Genomic DNA, 18,517 nt, shown 5'->3' with positions numbered 1-18,517 from the left:
GGGCCTACTCAATCAGCTGGTTAGCATCTCCTCTTATAATTCTTCTCACTCCTCTTCTCCATATAACAATATTTGCTAAGATTTCATCCTCCCTATTACTCATCATCATCTATCAAAAATACTAGCATTAATTAGCTTCCCTAAAAGAGTAACAGAAACTCTAAGAAAACTTATCTACTCTTATTCTTTCCAACATAATCTAGCTAAACGGGACCTACTTACCTATTGCTAGACTTTTAAGTTTTATCCATGATCAAACCTATTATCTGATACCATAATACATCCCACCTCAAATCTAGGACATAATATAACCATGCTACCGAGAGATACCACCCAAGATAATATGAGACCAATCAATCATAATCAGCAAAAATTTATCATAAATAAATTATAATAAAAGATTTAATTTTATCATTCATCAAGCATAATTAAATCAAGATTGGTTCAGAGTATCTAAATTTAAAATCAAATATTAAACCCATATCTCAACTTCATCAATAGTTAATTACTAGTCTATAATTATCTTATAAATTAAAATTCAACTATAAAATCTTCAAACTCGTTAGCATAGATCCTCAAGCTTAGATCATCCTTCATTCATAATCTTATTCATCTGGATGAAAGAAAAAGAAAAAAAATATATGAGCTATACTAACTCAGTAAGTAAAACTTACATTATCTTATCCAGATCAAGCATAAGTTTATACATGTATTAATAAATTATTTAGAAAAGATAATTATCCTAGAATATAAAATTTTTATAATAACAACATATTATAATTAAATCAATCATACTTTTGCATATGCATAAATCATGTAGTTTATATTAACATAATTTTCAATGCATAGTATAAGCAAATTCATAAATCATATTAACTTTATAGATAAAATCATAAACTATATGTCATTTTGTCTTTTTTTTTTGAGAAGTCAGAGGAAGTAAGATACTTCCCCTATATATATATGTGTGTGTGTGTGTGTGTGTGTGTGTAATATTAGTCAATACAAAATATTATGCTGATTAGTGGCATCTTAGCACATACAATATGTATCTATGAAATACAATGCATCAGACTCTTAGCACATGCATTCATCCACTGAAGCCCATCTAAAGAAATCAGCTATGAAGGCCTTCGAAGATGGATTATATGTCATTTTGTCATATCATAATTCTTAATAATTCTCTCAGACTAAATACTAAGATCATTTTATACCTATGATAGGGCTATAATCGAATCATACCAACTACAATAACCCATTAGTGAGGGCTGTATTCTGAGCTACTATAATCTGCTAGTAAGGACTGTGTATCAAGCTACTATAATCTGCTGACAAGAGCTGTATATCAAGCTACTGTAACCTATTGGTGGGGTATGTATGCTAACTACTGTAACCTACTAATAGGATCGTGCATAGCTATTTGAGAATCCATAGTCATACTTTTTAAATCATATTTTCTTAAAATATATGTTCTTATATCGTAAATAAATAAGTTGAAAGATATTTAATGACTTTACAGAGTTCATAATTTATAAAGTGAAATACTCATGAAAATAGTGTTTTCATAATAACTATATAGATTTTCATAGATATAGGGTTCATGGTTCACAAACAAATCGTTAATATTAGAATATCCATAAATCATATTTTTTATGACAATATATGATTTACATGATATTAAATGCTTGATACTTAATTTAAAAAAATATAGAATTATCGATGTCAAATATTTTTTTTTATATTTTATAAAGTCTTAAGTACTGAAAATATCTAGTAATTTAAAAATAAGTAAGTAGTGTTGGGTTTACTTACCTCTTCTATCCTAAACCTTCAATCTTTGTTAGACTAATTTATCGAAACTATTTAATATATAAAAAATATAATTAATTTTTATTCAATAAATTCAATCGTAAGAAAAGAAGACTATAGATTGGGTGGTCAGTCTAATAGGTTGTTCAGGCATCGGGATAATTTAGGATCTTTTAGCCGAGGATTAAATCTAAGCGACTCAGTCAAAAAATTATGAAGCATAAATTGGGTCAACACCAAAATCAATCAGCATAGTTCATCAATAATAGATTTCAAAGATGCTTGACATTTTGGAATAATTAGTTCGACAGATTGCATGGATATTAAAGTAATTTTGGATCTCTTTAGAAACACATCTCAAGTTTATACTAGGGTCCATTGATCAAATAGAGAGAGAAATAGAGAGAATAGAGGGAGAAAAAATTCTAGAGAGAAAGAGAGATACAAAAATAAGAGAACCGTTGTCTCTCTTTTTCTTTTTTTCTCTTTTCTTCTCTTCTCTTTTTCTTTTCTTTTTTTCTTCTTCCTTTTTCTTGGCCGATCAGAGAAGGAATAGGCTGGTGGTTTTTAGCCGAAAGATCAGTGGCAGGCAGTAGGGTGTGGTCGACGATGGATGGTGACATTGCACAGTCGACAGCAGTGACCAGTTGGTAAGAAAATCATAAGAGATAGGATCAGAAAATAGGGGATTCATGACTTGTTCATCGTTTGGGCCATTGGCTGATCACCGACAGCAATGGTCTTGCCATGGAGGCTCATGAGGAGTCTAGACGACCTGACCATCGGTCCGTTATCAATGAATAGCGGTGTTGGTAGTTAGAAAAAGAAGAAAAGAAGGCCAAAAATAGGGGATTATTCTTTTTTTGTGATGGATTTCTAGTGAAGCCGATGGCCAGTGGTGGCTCCTAAAAACATGGGAAGAAGGGGAAGAGAGAGAGAATGAAGGTAGGAGCTTTTACCTCAGCTTCGGTGGTGTCTCTGGGCCCAATTTGTAATGGGCATAGGTCTAGGTAAATCAACATTTAAAACAATAATGAAAGGAGGAAGAAAAGAGGAGGAGGGCTGGTGTTCATCGTGAAGTGCTTTGGAGGGGAAAGGAAGATTTATAGGAGATTTTCTAAGATTTTTAGCAACCCTAAGAGATTGTTTTCATGCAGATTCGATGGGAAAGAAGGCTCCCATCGGGAGTCCTCATTTATGTTTTTCTTCTTTTTGGTTTTGGGTGAGACATTAGCGAATTTCTAATGGGTTGGTCCAATTGGACCAGGCCATCATAGGATAAGTTCTTTGGAAGGATATATAACTTTTAGAAAATAGGATTAGCGTAAACATCATTCATTTGATGAATATGAACAATAAATATAACCATATTAGAAATTTAATTAGAAATCAACTTTCCTTTGGAATCTTGTTGTGTTTGCACACATTTTTGATGGTGGCAATAGATGATAAGCTGTTTTCAATAGATATTATTCATCAAAATTGCCTTAATGGATATTGGGAAATCTCTAAGAGTTACTAATTAGATCTTTAAAGTGGATGTCTCAATCTAAGCATTATGATGCCTCATGTATATTCTCTGCAATGTGGCATGAGGGGTTTGATGTGACTCAACAAAATTAGTGCAATATATAAAAGATAAACAAATGTAGATTTGTCAAGCTAGCATCACCCATGTTTTCATACTAAAGCCTCGGACTTAATAGGAATATGAACCGAATTTGATAATTCCAAGTTCACCATGCATGACTTTGGAAAAAAACTTCTATAGTTAGACTGATCATGGAAGAAATTATGGTCGGACCGTCATCATCTGCCAGGTGTATATATTGGGACATCCATCAAAAAAGGGATGGTTATGTGATATTTTTCTAAGATTTATCCATTCCCTAGGCCACTCATCTTTTAATGGATATTTTTGAAGTATGCCCGACTATAATTCCTTATATGGTCGGTCCGATTATAGAAATTTTATCCATGACTTTGAAGTACCAAGTCATGTTTGGTGGTAGGTCACACCACGTGACAGCAGGATAATTTCAACTTTATCTTACATATTATTCAGTCCTATGTTTAGGATTAGAATGGGGCAATTGATGACATGTGCTTTCTATCTCTTTCCTGGACATGAGCTATGAGGTGGGCCTTGTGAAACAAAAGAAGGCGTCACGATCAGTTTAATTGAAAGCAAAGAAAAAGATTTTACAGGGAAAGCAGACATGGAAACGAAGCACTTGTTTGGATTTTCTTGTATGATTAGATTGAAAATCTTGAGGAAATCCAGTTGGACCCATCTAATATATTTCTTTTAAATCATGTGCGTAGATTTTGCCTATTATTGTTATACAATATGAGGCCTAGCCCAGCTAATATCAACCACACCATTTCCAATCCATTCTTGTACAGGATGGAAACAAAGACTTGATAAAATTATTTTTTTCTTCCTACGAGATTCGAGTTGATCCACTCTGAAAAATTTTCTTTGAATACTGAGAAAATACACCTGATCTGCTCTATGTTTTTGTGAATCCTGTCGGATGGCACAGAATTATCCAACTGGGGCCTAAGAATGCTTGATGCTATCTATTGTAAGGGGGTGGCGCTCCATGGAGTGATTCTTCTAGAGAGATAATATGTCCAAAAGGTCAGTGTCATCCTTCATACGATAACTATGGCCCTTGATTACCTCATCCAAAAAATGATATATATCATTTCTTGACGTCCCTCTTGGCCCTAGCATCCGACTTGAAGAACCCTTCTAGCCATGGGAAGAAATCTTCCATATGAAACCCTCCTAGCAAAAAGATATTTTCCTCTAGTAGTTTGCGAAACAAATTGTTTCTTCCATCTTCTCAAAAGAATTTCACCAAAAACCCTCTACATAGCATGTCATTTGTGAAGGAATACAATATATCAAATGTTTTGTAATATCCAAAGACCTCATCCAATTAAAAAAATTAGACAAAAGATACTATTTAAGTTTCTTAGCCTTGTATACACATCCAAGATCTATCCAGTAATATACTCTATGCATGTGAGACTAAACACACCTAAGGACTCCTCACACACTTTTATGTGAAAGTCTGTGGTAGTGTGTGTTTAGTTCCACATTGAATGTATGTTGAAAACATTTTGATTACTTATACGAGGCCTAAAAAAATATTCTAAATAATATGTTTTGACTAGTTTTTTTAGATGATATCCTATGATTGTTATAAAATGTATTAAAGAGAATCTGGTTTATGGCTTATATAGACTAAGAAATATTATAGCATAAGCCCATATGAGACCATGGAATCATGCTCAACGAGTGCATGTACTCTCTCTCAAGTCCTAGCTTTATGCATTAGCCTTGCTAATGGTTCATGATTTGTTTGGTATACTTGAATAGTTTGAAGGCACCTTCACCACTTGCAATTCCTTCTATTGGGAAATCATAGCCTCATTGTGAGCATAAAGGAGTTCAAACTAGCTTGGTCATTGGCAGGCCAGCCTTCTCCTTATTTATTCGATAGAATGTGGGGGAGAGTCAAGTACTAGTTAATTGCGGGGAGACACACCAAGGCAGCATTCCTTGCATGTTTCTAGTCCCATGTTATTTGAATATTAGGAAGATCATAGATCTTATTAAGGATAAATACAAATAATACCTCCCAACTTGTGTTCTAGGTAGCGTCATATATAAGCTGAATAATGAGACTTGAGATAAGAAAGTCCAATCATATCTTTGAGAAGGTAATTTATCTTATTTTTTAAAGGAAGTTTTTTGATAAATTAAAATATTCTTTCATTAAGAAAGTTAGCCAACAAACTACCAATGTAGCCTTAAGTTGACAGGCACTCATTTTATTTTTATTTTTTCTCCTATCTTTACCGCATTGAAGATTGGATATAACTTTGGACCAAAACACAAAATCTAGTTCCATAAGCTTGCATTGTGAAAACAAAGTAGTCATTATTAGTTATTATTACAAGAACTAATACTTGTTCTTAGTGGAACTGGTCATCACTCACAGGTCCATGTAGTAGCCACGTGGTTTTGCAACCAGGTGAAGCCTCTTTTTCATTGGGTTTGTGAGGCCAGGAGCTTCATCCATATCTAGATCCTCCTTTGCCATGCCATGAGGCAACTCCCAGTCAAAACATTGTATTAAATTTGCTAGTGCAAGCTCCACCGTGGAAATCGCAAAGTTCATACCAGGGCAAATTCGCCGACCAGATCCAAATGGAATGAATTGGAAGTCATTCCCCTTGAAATCAATTTGATTACCCATGAATCTCTCAGGTCGGAATTCTTCTGGTGCCTCCCAAACTTTTGGATCTCGACAAATGGCCCAACCGTTCACAATTACTCTTATTCTTCTAGGAATTTCATAGCCCTCTATGTGACAATCATCCATGGATTCTCTTGGAAGCAATAATGGAGCAGGAGGGTGCAATCGTAGAACTTCCTTTATCACAGCTTTTAAATAACTCAGCTCACTTAAATCCTCCTCTCTGACCAAGTCTTTTCCCGAAACTATGCCTCGAACCTCATCTTGCAGCTTCTCCATCGCCTGCGAGTTTCGAATAAGTTCTGCCATGGCCCATTCCAAGACTATGTAAGATGTATCGGTTCCAGCACCAAACATATCCTAATAAGAAAAAAATTAATGAGTAAAAGAATGGATTGAAGTTTATACAAATCACCGATGATCATCCACAATCAGACTATAATATAACAATCAATCGATTTGATAAATAACATATACTATCCGGTACATGTTGGTGCAACAGTGATTTGCATATTGGTTTTGCAAAAAAATAATTAGTTGAATATTAGTTGGAAAAACAGTGCTCATTACTCTAAGGATACATTTGGTTATATTTTTAATTTTTAATTTTTAAAAAATATTTTTTATTTTTTTTAATTATTATTATTGAGTAAAAATAAAAAAAGTAAAAAGTATGTTTAATAACTACATTACTATAAAGCAAAAAGTAAGATTTGGGAATGGCAGGTGAAGAGTTCAATGAGGGAGAAGGATTCAAGAAGGGAGGAAGAAGGGGGTGGAGAGATGAAGAGCTCGACGAGGGAGAAAATTTCGGGCTCTTTACTTTTTGATTTGGTATTTTAGATGTGCGAAAGCAAAAAAAGTAGAAAAGCAAGTTTTGGAAAGCAAAAATTTTTTATTTTACATATAAAATAATTGTTTTAATTATTTTAATTTTTAATTTTTATTTTTAATGGTGTTACCAAATATTGATTTTTGATTTTTATTTTTTAAAAATTAAAAATAAAAAAAATATTTTTTCAATGGCTAATCAAAGGCACCCTAAATGTATAGAGTAGAATGATACTCACAGTACCGTTCATGGAGATATTCATCGAGACTGATTTTTTTTAAAAAAATTGATGGGCATACTATTATAAGATTATGGATATCATTTTTATTAGAAATTTCTAACCGTTAATTCTTAAAATCTAGATTGACGTGTCAATTTCGCTCTTCTAGTATCTCATGAATTAGTTAATTTTAAAATTATTTGAGTAAAAATATGAAAATATATTACTATATTTTATTAATAAATAAAAGGTAGAGGGTAAAATCAACGGTGGAGAAAGCAAAAAAAAAAATTAAAAAAAAAAAAAAAAAAAAAAAAAGGAGAAAAGGAAAGTAGACAAAGGAGCAAAGAGGAGAGACGGGATGCTATCAACCAATCCAAAAATAAATCTAATAAACAAGATGCTGTCCCTATCGATCAAACAAATTATCCCCACCGTGGTACAAGTTTTCAAGCAAAGGTGTCAACTTTCGTTCTTCTGAACCTGACGTCAGAGGGCATCGTACCAACTGCAGAATTTTAATAATGATAGATTCTCTGTCCAGGCCTTCAAGTTCAAGACCTTGCGGTGGCTCAACGTACTCAAATTCAAGCTCGTGCATTGAAAACCTTCAAGGCTCGAACGCCTTTTCTCCAACGCAAGAGAACCTTAGGCAAAGCAATATGAACTTAAATTTGTCTTATATGCTGCTCAAAGCCATGTGCAGGTCCTATAATACGGCAAGTTTGTCTACTGTGCATGATTGGATTTATGTAAAACAAAAGGACAGGTATCAATTTTTTCCAGGGAAAAAACCTTAAAGTACCTTTAGGTTTCATTAATTCAAAGAGATACCGGTGTAGAAACATTTGTAACATTTAACCAATCCCATTTGAAGTTCAAGGACTACAGGGTTGAGTTGTGGGCATCTCATGAGCAATATCCAGAATTTTATACTCACAAGAAGCAGAACCTAGTTGCGATGGTGATCATCTATCAATCAAGTAAACATCACATGACATAGACCAACTCATGCATGGTCCGCTTTCGTTCATCTTAATGAGTGATCCAATGACCAGTCGCGTTGGACCATCAAATAGTTTGATGAACATTCCATTCATTCCGTTTACCAAAGTCCACACCCTTCTTATTTTCTGAGATCAAAGAAACCTAAAATAAAAAGACTATTAGTACTTTAGGACCATCTTCCCTCTGAACTTCTAGTTAGGTTTATCAATCGTTGAAAAACTTGATGAGCCAAAAAAAAAAAAACTAATTGTTTGATACATGGAGAATATTGAATGAAAGTCCCAATTTGTTAAGAAAAATTGCAAAGCCAAGTACTACCGTCAGTTTCTTCAGAGGCGCTTAAAGCTAAAATCAAGTAACAAATTTATAAAATAAATTTGAAATAAAATTTTTATAATCGGACTGATTATGAAAAAAATTATGATCGGATATGTTTCAAAAACGTTCATCGCAAGGTGGGTGGCTGCGCATCCTTATGCGTACGTTAAAATATTAAGAAAAAAAAATTGGATAAACTCTATAGATATTTGAACAGTTTAGAAAAACATCACGTAATCGTCTCTTTTTTTATTTATGTCCCAATATATGTATGATCCGACCATAATTTTTTTCATAATCGATCCGACTATAAAATTTTTTTTCTTAAATCTAATCAGTGATAAGTGATACAGAGAACTTACCACTAAGAGGGCCTTGATATCTTCTTTTGTGAGGGCCAAGTCCACACCGGGATCCTTGTGAAGGGACAACAACACATCCACAAAGTCCTTCTCATGCGTCTCATCCTTCACTTGATCCGCGTGTTCCTTGATCACGTCGTCAAGAACACCACTCCATCTCTTAGCATTTCTCCTGGCCCTCGCGCACATCCCAAAGAACACGTCCATCCATTCCAACGAAGGGAAGTAGTCCCCCAAATGGAACCCTCCAATCAGAGCGGAATTCTCCCTTATCAATTCGCGAAACAGTTTGTTCCTCCCACCTTCTCTAAAGAATTTCCCTGAAACAACTCTGCAGAGCATATCATTTGCGAAGGCATGCAAGATCTCACTTACGTTCACAGGATCGGGTGTAATAGAAGCTCGGGAGATGTTCTTGATCATAAAGGCGACTTCTTCTTCCCTCGAGCACCGAAAAGATTGCACCTTTTTATTGCTAAGGAGGTGGACGATGCAAAGCTTCCTTGCATACCTCCAGTACTCACCGTATGGTGCCAAGCCGATGTCCATGGCATCGAACAAAAGGATCTTACCAGCCTTCATAGGAGGGCGGCTAGCAAAGATGTGATCATGAGTTCTCATGATCTCCCGGGCCATCTCGGCGGATGAAACGATGAGGGTGGGCACCTGGCCGAGATGGAGAAGCATGAGTGGTCCATGCTTCTTTGCCAGAGCTCGGAGCGACCGATGAGGGAGAGCACCCAACTGGTGGAGGTTTCCTATGAAAGGAAGCTTTGGTGGTGATGGTGGTAGTCTGGCCTTCCTGGAAAAGGCTTGTCTCAAAGTTAGAAGTAGCAGAAAGGGGAGGAAGAGCAAGAGAACCAGCTCAAAGAGAAGTTGTAAGGAGAGAGACATGGTTTGGTGATCTTCCTGGTATCCCCTCTTGGTTCCCTTTCCCTGTCCTTTTATAGCAGAATACTGCACAGGCCGGGGCTCCCGTTAATTTCCACCGCTAAGTTTTTTTTTTTTTTTTTTTTTTTACAGACCGTACTACAAGAAATTTGATTTTTTGCGATGAAATTTTAGCGACGAAATATTTTTCATCACAAAAAAAATAGATTTTTGCAACGAAATTAAAATTTCGTCCCCAAAAATTAGGTATTTGCGACGAAAAAAATTGCGTTGCAAAAAGTTATATCTTTTGCAACGAAATTTTTTTTTTGTTGCTAGAAGTTCATTTTTAGCGACAAAATTTTTTTCGTTGCAAAAAAAAATTTTTTTGGCGACGAAATTTTTTTTTTCGTAGTTAAAAATTTATTTTTTGCGACAAAAAAAATTTTGTCGCCAAAAAATTATATTTTTTACGACGAAATTGATTTTTCGTTGCTAAAAAAAAAAGACTTTTGCGACCAATTTTATTTATATTTAGCGACGAAACTATTGCGTCGCTAAATTTTATTTTATTAAAAAAATTTTAAATATTTTACGACGAAAATTTAAATTTCGTTGCTAGAATTGATTTTTAGCGACGAAAGTTTTTTCATCGCAAAAAATTTTTTTTTTTGGCGACGGAAAAATTTTTCGTTGCTAAATTTTTTTTTGCGACGAAAATAATTACGTCGCCAAAAATTTAATTTTTAGCGACGAAATATTTGTTTCGTTGCGAGAAACTTGATTTCCCGATCATTTGCGACGAAATTAAATTTTCGTTGCCAAAAATTAATCATTTGCGACGAAAATATTTTTGTTGCAAAAAATCAAATTTTTTGGCGATAGAAAATTTATTTTTTGCAACGAATTAATTTCGTCGCTAAATATGCTTTGCTTAAAAATAAAATCGAAGGTATATTCTGCCCTAATTTGATTTTTTGCGTTATCTCCCTCCCGGCTCGATCTCCGCCGCGCTCATCCAAATCTGCTCCCTCCCCGATCTCCGGCGACAGCCGTCGTTCCTCGATCGTCGGTCGTCTTCCCGGTAAGTCCTCTCCCTCCCCACCACCATCTTCTCTCTCTCTCCCTCCCCACCGCCGTCGAGCCCTCCCTCCCCGCCACCGTCGCCGCTCGAGCCCGCCCCCGTCGCTGATCGAGCCCACCTCCCAGCTTGCCGGCCATCTCCCTCCCGCCTCGCCACCCTCTCTCCCGCCTCCCTCCAATCCCTCTTCTCTGGCCTCTCCCTCCCTTTCTTAGTCTATTTTTTTTTTTTTTTGTTTTCGTAGGGCCGCCGCAGCCGCCGCAGCGTCGCCGCCGGGCCGCCACCGCCGCGTCGCCGCCGGGCCGGCACCGCCGCGCGATCGCGAGATCGCGAGATCGCGAGATCGTGAGGGTTCTGGACGAGTGCCGGCTCTCCCACGCCGTGCACACCCGGAAGCTGAGAGAGCTCTCCGCCCTCCGCTCCTCCGCCCCTCCCGGCCTCTTCTTCCCTTCCTTCGCCCGAGCCCTGACCCCTGTCTTCGACTGCGCCCGCCGCTCCCTCGCCGCCGAGCGCAGCGTCCGATTCGTCTCCGCCTTCGCCGCCCTTCCCGACGCCAAGGACGCGGCCGCCTCTGGTGCCTTCCTGGAGGAGTTCCTCCTGTTCCTCCTCGTCGCCTCCGGTGCTGCGAACCGGACCGCCAGGTTCCGATCGTGCCAGATCATCTCCTAGGTTTTGTGCCCTTCCACGATTCTGGATCTAGGGTTTTAAATTTTTTTTAAAATATTTTGATCCTTCATAGTTTATCTTCTTATCTTGTGGGATTGAGATTAATTATGGGAAATACATGACAAAAAATAAAATACCAGTAACCGGCTTGAATCGGGTTCATGTTCTTCCTGGGTGCAAACATATATTTCTGTATTTTCTGTTTGCTGGGAGGAGAAGCATAATATTTGCATTGGTCTTTTATCCCATTATGTTGGTCACTTTGATGATCTCATTTCTGTTTGTTGGTTCTTCTTAATCGCATTGATAAGAGAATGAGATTGAAAATACTGAAAGAGAATGTCTTAATCGCATTGGTTTTTACTGCATCCCGATCTTTGTTGAGTTGGATCCTGATTTTGACCCTCCACTTGTCAGCAGCTTCGCTTATTTTCGCTTCCCACTTTTCATGGTATTGCTTTCCTCTTTTCTGTTCCTCCTCCTGAAATCCTATATGTTCGATTTGTCCAGAGGTGTATCGGAGCAATCTAATGTTTTTTTTTAAGTAATCATGGGTTTGGATACTGCCTTGAATTTGTGAATGAAGGCTTTAGATTGGGGTGCAAGTGAATTAAGTAAATCTGCATGTTACTTGATCCCAATGTGGATCTGAATTATATACTCTTGGGTGGGTGAACTTCAGAAGTAGGCCCCTTCTTTGAAATTTTCAGGTTATTTTTATCCCAGGCCTAATTAGATGCTGGGTATAGTGTCCAAAATTCAAACCTTACCTCTAGTGTTCATGAGATTGATACAATCTACGAAACTAGATCTAGAAATCCAACTGTAAATGAATAACCTCGAACCTAATTTATAAAAAGAGAAGGCCAGGAACTTTAAAAAGAATTGAAGCCAGATAATTAAGACATGCCTAAAATGTTTTCCATTTTGAAAAAACAAAATGAAGAGGAGATTTTTTTTCACCGGCAAAGGCAAAGAGGATCTTAAGGAACACGAGAGAGAGAGAGAGAGGAGGGGTGATAAGAGCAGCTGAATTGGCAGGGGAGGGTGAAATTATCATGACACATTGAGCAGTAATCACTCCAATTAGTGATGTGCTGCAGCCTTATCTGAACTTTAGGATGAATCATGTCTCTTTCTCAGTCCTTGAGGTTGTTTTCCTTCACCACCTTCATTTTTGTGGCATGCTATAACTTTTGAGTCTGTTGGCATTGAACGCTATAACAATGAGTGACAAATCTCTAACAACTACTGGAGGATTAGCTCTTGATGAAATTTCTCATGCAGATATTTTTGATGGTTGGCTAGGAAAATTCCTTGCTTTAGTTTTGGCATTCCAATTGGATTCACAATGCTATGCTGAGGAAATATTATGAAGCTTGCGGTGTTCTGGTAACAGATAGTCTGTAGAACTTGTTGGTCATCATCCTGTCATTAACTTCGTTAAGGAAATGTGACTTTTTGGTGAACCATATGGTATTATGGATTGCAAACTATACAAACTCAAGGAATTTCAATTTACCTTATAAATGAGCTGGGCTAATTAAAATATACATGGTATTACTGTATCACTTCAGAGAACACGAAAGTGAGCTCAGAAGAAGTAATCCTACATTAGCAGCGGCACGACATAGGAATCAATTCGCATCATAGTTTGACGAATGGGTAAGTTATGTTCATGTTCATCCATGATTAAAAGTTTGTTTATATAGTATTTATCTTGTCAAATTTAACCTGCTTATTGTTCTTTTAATTGTAGATAGCTCAGCTACGTATAGACAATCCTAACTGTATCAGTAATGACTTAGCTGCACTTGCACGAAAACCTGACAGACGTGTATCAGTATATTCAGCATGCATAGTCAATGGTGTGCGATTCTTAACGGAAGATCGCGATCGTGATCGAACCACACAGAATTGTGGAATAAGCGTGGAGGGCGAGCACAAGGGTGAAATAATAGATTTTTTTGGTGTTCTGCATGAGGTTATAGAGTTGAGATATAGTGGTCTTCGACGGATTGTGTTATTCAAGTGTCGATGGTATGACTTAAGACGACACAGGCCAATTGTTATAGATCCTCAACTCGTCAGTGTCCACACTGGTCATGTATGGTATGAAAGTGATCCTTATATTTTTGCAAAGCAAGCAAGACTAGTGTGGTATATTGATGATAACAAAATGAAAGAGCCTTGGTGAGTTGCAATAAGGGCTCAGCATAGGCATTTATTTGATCCTGCACTTTTCACATGCCCGAACGATGAACATCTTGAGAATGAAGTCTGTGCAATTATTGAAAACGAAGCATATCAAATGCAAGCACCAGATAACATATTAGTGCCAGATGATACGATTGACATAGGACAATTACAAAGAGACGACTATGAACTTGAGGATGTTTCTGTTGTTGGATCATCCATAAGGGCACGGACACGAGCACGATCCAATAATGACTTCGTTAACGACAATGATGATAGTACTTCAGGGTCGAAGTCTTCTATGACTCCCGTCGAAGATGACTATATGGACACGAGTTCAGAATCTGAGAACAATAATTAATATGAATAAGTAATTCAATTTATTTTTTTTTTATTATATTATGTAATACTTGAGTTTTGTTGATTACTTACTGATTTAAATTATTTTAATCATTGCAGCATCATGACTGGTCCTGGACGTAGACATTCACGGGGTAGGCAGCAGGCTCCGCTTGATGATACACATCCTCACTTTAGCATTTTGCATGATGACTCAGAGGATTTAGATGAGACTCAGTTGCCCGAGTCCACAGAGCCGCCTAGTGCTCAGCCAGAGCTTGCCCAGCCGGAGGCCATGGTACCGCAGCATCATCCCCTTACAGGTACATCTCTATCAATTTATAAACCATATATATTTTTTTGTTATATGCATTTAGTGATACATGATATATGTTCATTTAATCAATTTTTACATGTAGGAACACAGCATCGACGTGCAGTGCGTGGTCCTAGTAGGGGTCTTGTTTTGGAAAAATATGTGCATACACACAATGAAAAATCGAAGGTACATATATTTCGAGATCATCCGGTTGGCACAGAGGCCAGTATCGTCGCAAATGAGATCAGTTTGTATATGTGAAATCATTTTTCGTGGGCTGCTGAAAGTTTCAAGCATGTAGCTCCTCGATACCGTGATGCTCTAGTCTCTCACATCAGGGTAAGAATTAAATTTTGGTTATATAAATAATTTTTTTATTATATGAATAATTTCATGTATTTGCCTTTTGGTATGATTACTGTGTAGGATAATATTGACTTCGAGGATTGCACTGACGAAGAAGTGACGGCATGTATTCTCAAAATGGCTGCAAATAGATACAGAGATCGGCGATGTAGGCTTCATAAATACTGCAATGAGCTGCAGGCGAAGGGGATTGATCCTGTGACCCAGCCATACAGAAATTGGGCTGGGTCTAGTGACGATTGGCGGTGGTTATGTGAGCATTTTGGAAGTGAGGCATTTCAGGTATGTCTAGTGTTCCAAGTTTTTTAATTATGTTATGTCCTTTATTGGTTATAATTGTATGTATTTTGTAGCGACGATCGGAGGCGAATAAGGTGAATAGGAGCAAGATTGATTCTATTCACACGCAAGGAAGTGCCTCTTTTGCACAGGGAATGAAGAGGATGGTATGTAACTACATTTGCAATCATATTTTGTAACTTTTTATTAAATATTTACATTATTTTGATATCTTTTTTTCTTTTTTTTTGTTTAAACAGGGACTATCCGGAGTCGACGCCTATGCTAAATTCTATCAAAACAAGAGTGGCGAGTTCGTGACCGAGGAGGCGAGGCAGCGTCATGTAAGTATCATTACTCTACATTTTGAATACTTTTAAAGAGTTTGAAAAAAATTTATGATTTTATTTTGTTTATTGTGAAGGAAAAAATGTTAGAATTGAGAGAGCAGGCGACGAGGGAGGTGGGATCTGATGGTGATACTGGATCGCAGCAGGTTTGTTTGATGACAGATGATACGATTTTGGATACCGTCCTCGGGCGGCAGCTAGGATCTGGTCATAGCATGCGGTCCAAAAAATCACGCAGTTCGTCATCCGGCCGGTCTGATGATACATCGGCGCCAGAGGCAGTTAGGACATCCATGAGCATGATGCAAGATCAGATTAGTTACTGGATGAATCGTAGTCAGACGCTCGAGAGGATCGTAGCTGCGGTGGCGGGACGGCTCGGTATTGATGCTTCTGAGTTAGCACCTCTACAGTCACATGATGCCGCCTCTGCACCACCATCGCGACACGTATCGGGTCAGGGATCGACGCCTGGAGGAGGGAATGAGGCCAATGAGCCAGATCATACTTAGTTTGTACTTATTTTAAATTTAAAATGGTGTATGGACTTATATTTTTGTATATGACAAAGATGGTTATGAAACTTTTTGTTATTTGAAATTGGTCTTTTGACTTAGAATATTTTTATTGTGTTAACATACTGTTTATTTAAAATATGGTTGATCAGATAATTTGTATTTGAGCAGGTTTTTTTGAAAAATTAATAAAAAATTTATTTTTTATCCAAAATTTATTTTAGCGACGAAATATTAATTTTATAGCAAAAAAATTTGTGAACCCAAAAAATAAAATATTTATTATTCATTGCGACGAAATTTTTTATTTTGTTGCTATTTTTGCGACGAAAGTCTTAGTTTCATCGCTAAAAATTATAACTTTTGCGACGAAATTTTTATTTCGTCGCAATTATGCCGACGAATATTTTTATTTCGTCATCCTTATAGCGACGAAATTATTATTTCGTCGCCATTATAGCGACGAAATTTTTTTTTCGTCGCAACTTTTGTGACGAAATTATTTCGTTGCTATTTTAGCGACGAAAAAAAGTTTCGTCGCTAAAAATTTAAACTTTTTACGATGAAATTTTTATTTCGTTGCAATTATAGCGACGAAATTATTATTTCGTCGCCATTATAGCGACAAAATTTTTTATTTTCGTCGCCCTTTTAGCGACGAAAATTTTATTTCGTTGCTATTATAGCGACGAAATTTTTTTTCGTTGCTATTATAGCGACGAAAATTTTTTTCATCGCAATTTTTGCGACGAACTTTTTGCGACAAATTATTTTGCGACGAAATCCATCGCTAAGTTTTGCGACAAAATTAATTTTCATCGCAAAAAATAAGAAAAAATTTTTTTTAATCAAAATATTTAGCGACGAAATTTTTTTCGTTGCAATTTTAGCGACGAAAATTTAAGCTCTTGCGACAAAATATTTTCGTCGCTAATATACTACATAACTTCGTCGTCTGGGTTTACTATTTTTTGCGATGAAATAAAATATTTTCGTCACTAAAGTCTTTTGCTACGAGGCTTTCTCTACAAATTTTTAGCGACGATATATTTCGTCGCAAATACTATTAGCGACGAAAATAAGATTTTTAGCGACGAAAAAATTTCGTCGCAAAAAATCAAATTTTTTGTAGTGCCGCCAAGTTTTTTCAGAAAGCTTTATGCACATGTCAAGGACCAAATTAAGCTAAGATTTTTTTTCTTCTTCTTCCTGGTTTTTTTTTTTTTTTTTTTGGATGTAAGTGGAGGCTGATAAGGGAATTACTATTTGTGAATTATTCTCCTCTTATGTATGGTCTTCTAATTTGATTTGTATTCCTTATTTGAGCTTGCTTGCTCACCAAGTTGTATTTATATAAGGATTTTATATAGATATATATATATATATATATTCTCAAATATTTAAATTTATATAAATATTTTTTTAAAATTTATATTTACATATATACCCTTACAAATTTTTTTTTTACATATGTATCCATATCATCTAATATCATTAAAAATTAATGATTTAAAATTAAAATAACTAAAATATCTTTATGGATAGATGTACAAAAAAAAAAAATTATAAGGATATATATATAAATAGTAATTTTATGAGGATATTCATGCAAATTTGAATATTTGAAATGATATACATGCAAAAAATCCTTAACATAAATATACCTCTCTTGGTTTGTTAATTCTTTTCTTATTTTAATAGAAAAAAATTAATATATATAACTAAAATAATAAATTTACTTAATTTATTAATTTATATAGATAAAATGATCTTTTTATCAAATAATACATCAAAATTATTTTATCTAAAAAATAGATAAAGTAATCATCCATGTTTTCTTTAAAGTATAATAATATGCTTTTAAAAAAAATATCTAAACCGAATATTAGATAAATAGCTTATATATTTGCATAGAATGGGCATAGTTGTGAATTTAGATATTATATAATAATAAAAATTTATAACTTTATTATATTTTATTTTAAAAATTTTTATCAAAAATATCTTTATGAAATGTATAAGGTATATCATGTTGTTATAAGAAGAACATAATCATCCCATCTTACATAAAAATAAAATATAATATAGTATTTTAATATATAAAATATTATATAATATCATCATTGTGTTGTTATATTATGTAATATATTACTATATTGTAAAGTAAGAGGGCCAGAATCCATTTAGATGAAATAGATAAAAATTAAATTAGAATTTTTTTACATATATATCCTTCTAAACATTCAAATTTACATGAATACCCTGATGAAATTGCTATTTGTATATATATTTTTATAAATTTTTTTTTACACATCTATTCATAAGGATATTTTAGTTATTTAAATTTTAAACTATTCATTTTTTAATGGTATTAAATGATGTGGGTACATATGTAAAAAAATAAAAAAAAAGAAGGACATATATGCAAAATAAATATTTTATGAGGGTACATATATAAATATCAATTTTGAAAGAATATTCATACAAATTTGAATGTTTAGAAGGATATATATATAAAAAAATTTTTATATAAATATATTACAGAATATCAATAAAATTGAAGCTTCCAATTCTATCATGGTATCATAGCAGTAAGAGGTCTATCCACCCAAGTCTCTTTTTTTTTTCTCTTCTTTCTTTCACCCAAAACTCTGCATTTTCACCATGAGTATTGTTCCGGTTTCAATGAATTCTCAAGGCTCCATGCCTAATA

The 18,517-nt window shown here is 35.2% G+C and overlaps 3 protein-coding genes across 6 annotated transcripts; 2 read left to right on the top strand and 1 right to left on the bottom strand.

The window, feature by feature from the left end:
* Positions 1-5,726: 5,726 nt before the first annotated feature.
* On the bottom strand, positions 5,727-9,756 carry LOC105037358 (cytochrome P450 71A1). The gene is made up of 2 exons (XM_010913031.4): positions 8,824-9,756; positions 5,727-6,443 (listed from the first exon to the last, which is right to left on the bottom strand). Exons 1-2 carry the CDS (start codon positions 9,715-9,717, stop codon positions 5,820-5,822), a joined length of 1,518 nt encoding a protein of 505 aa, XP_010911333.3. The 5' UTR covers positions 9,718-9,756; the 3' UTR covers positions 5,727-5,819.
* An 862-nt stretch (positions 9,757-10,618) lies between these two features.
* Positions 10,619-11,443, top strand: LOC140855572 (uncharacterized). The gene is made up of 2 exons (XM_073251583.1): positions 10,619-10,645; positions 11,030-11,443. Exons 1-2 carry the CDS (start codon positions 10,619-10,621, stop codon positions 11,441-11,443), a joined length of 441 nt encoding a protein of 146 aa, XP_073107684.1.
* Positions 11,444-13,906: 2,463 nt separating this feature from the next.
* LOC140852446 (uncharacterized) lies at positions 13,907-15,910 on the top strand. 4 transcript variants are annotated; one of them, XM_073245514.1, is made up of 7 exons: positions 13,907-14,006; positions 14,096-14,298; positions 14,395-14,633; positions 14,721-14,942; positions 15,014-15,106; positions 15,200-15,283; positions 15,364-15,910. In XM_073245514.1, exons 4-7 carry the CDS (start codon positions 14,778-14,780, stop codon positions 15,799-15,801), a joined length of 780 nt encoding a protein of 259 aa, XP_073101615.1. In that variant the 5' UTR covers positions 13,907-14,006; positions 14,096-14,298; positions 14,395-14,633; positions 14,721-14,777; the 3' UTR covers positions 15,802-15,910. The 4 variants fall into 4 exon arrangements, with proteins under 4 accessions (XP_073101615.1, XP_073101672.1, XP_073101583.1 ...); XM_073245571.1 differs by lacking the exon at positions 13,907-14,006 and having other exon boundaries at positions 14,029-14,298; positions 15,035-15,106; XM_073245482.1 differs by lacking the exon at positions 13,907-14,006 and having other exon boundaries at positions 14,030-14,298.
* Positions 15,911-18,517: the final 2,607 nt, after the last annotated feature.

Source organism: Elaeis guineensis, chromosome 1 (assembly GCF_000442705.2).
Source record: "Elaeis guineensis isolate ETL-2024a chromosome 1, EG11, whole genome shotgun sequence".
NCBI classification, from domain to species: Eukaryota; Viridiplantae; Streptophyta; class Magnoliopsida; order Arecales; family Arecaceae; genus Elaeis; species Elaeis guineensis.
The sequence above is the reverse complement of the archived record's forward strand: the minus strand, read 5'-3'. Positions and strand labels throughout refer to the sequence as shown.

Coding starts and splice junctions, on each gene's coding strand:
- LOC105037358 (XM_010913031.4), bottom strand. CDS start 9,717: ATGTCTCTCTCCTTACAACTTCTCTTTGAGCTGGTTCTCTTGCTCTTC. Junction 6,444..8,823: donor ATATCAAGGCCCTCTTAGTG/GTAAGTTCTCTG, acceptor TTTTCTTATTAG/GATATGTTTGGTGCTGGAAC.
- LOC140855572 (XM_073251583.1), top strand. CDS start 10,619: ATGCTTTGCTTAAAAATAAAATCGAAG. Junction 10,646..11,029: donor GCTTAAAAATAAAATCGAAG/GTATATTCTGCC, acceptor GGGCCGCCGCAG/CCGCCGCAGCGTCGCCGCCG.
- LOC140852446 (XM_073245514.1), top strand. CDS start 14,778: ATGGCTGCAAATAGATACAGAGATCGGCGATGTAGGCTTCATAAATAC. Junction 14,943..15,013: donor TTGGAAGTGAGGCATTTCAG/GTATGTCTAGTG, acceptor TGTATTTTGTAG/CGACGATCGGAGGCGAATAA. Junction 15,284..15,363: donor AGGAGGCGAGGCAGCGTCAT/GTAAGTATCATT, acceptor TTTATTGTGAAG/GAAAAAATGTTAGAATTGAG.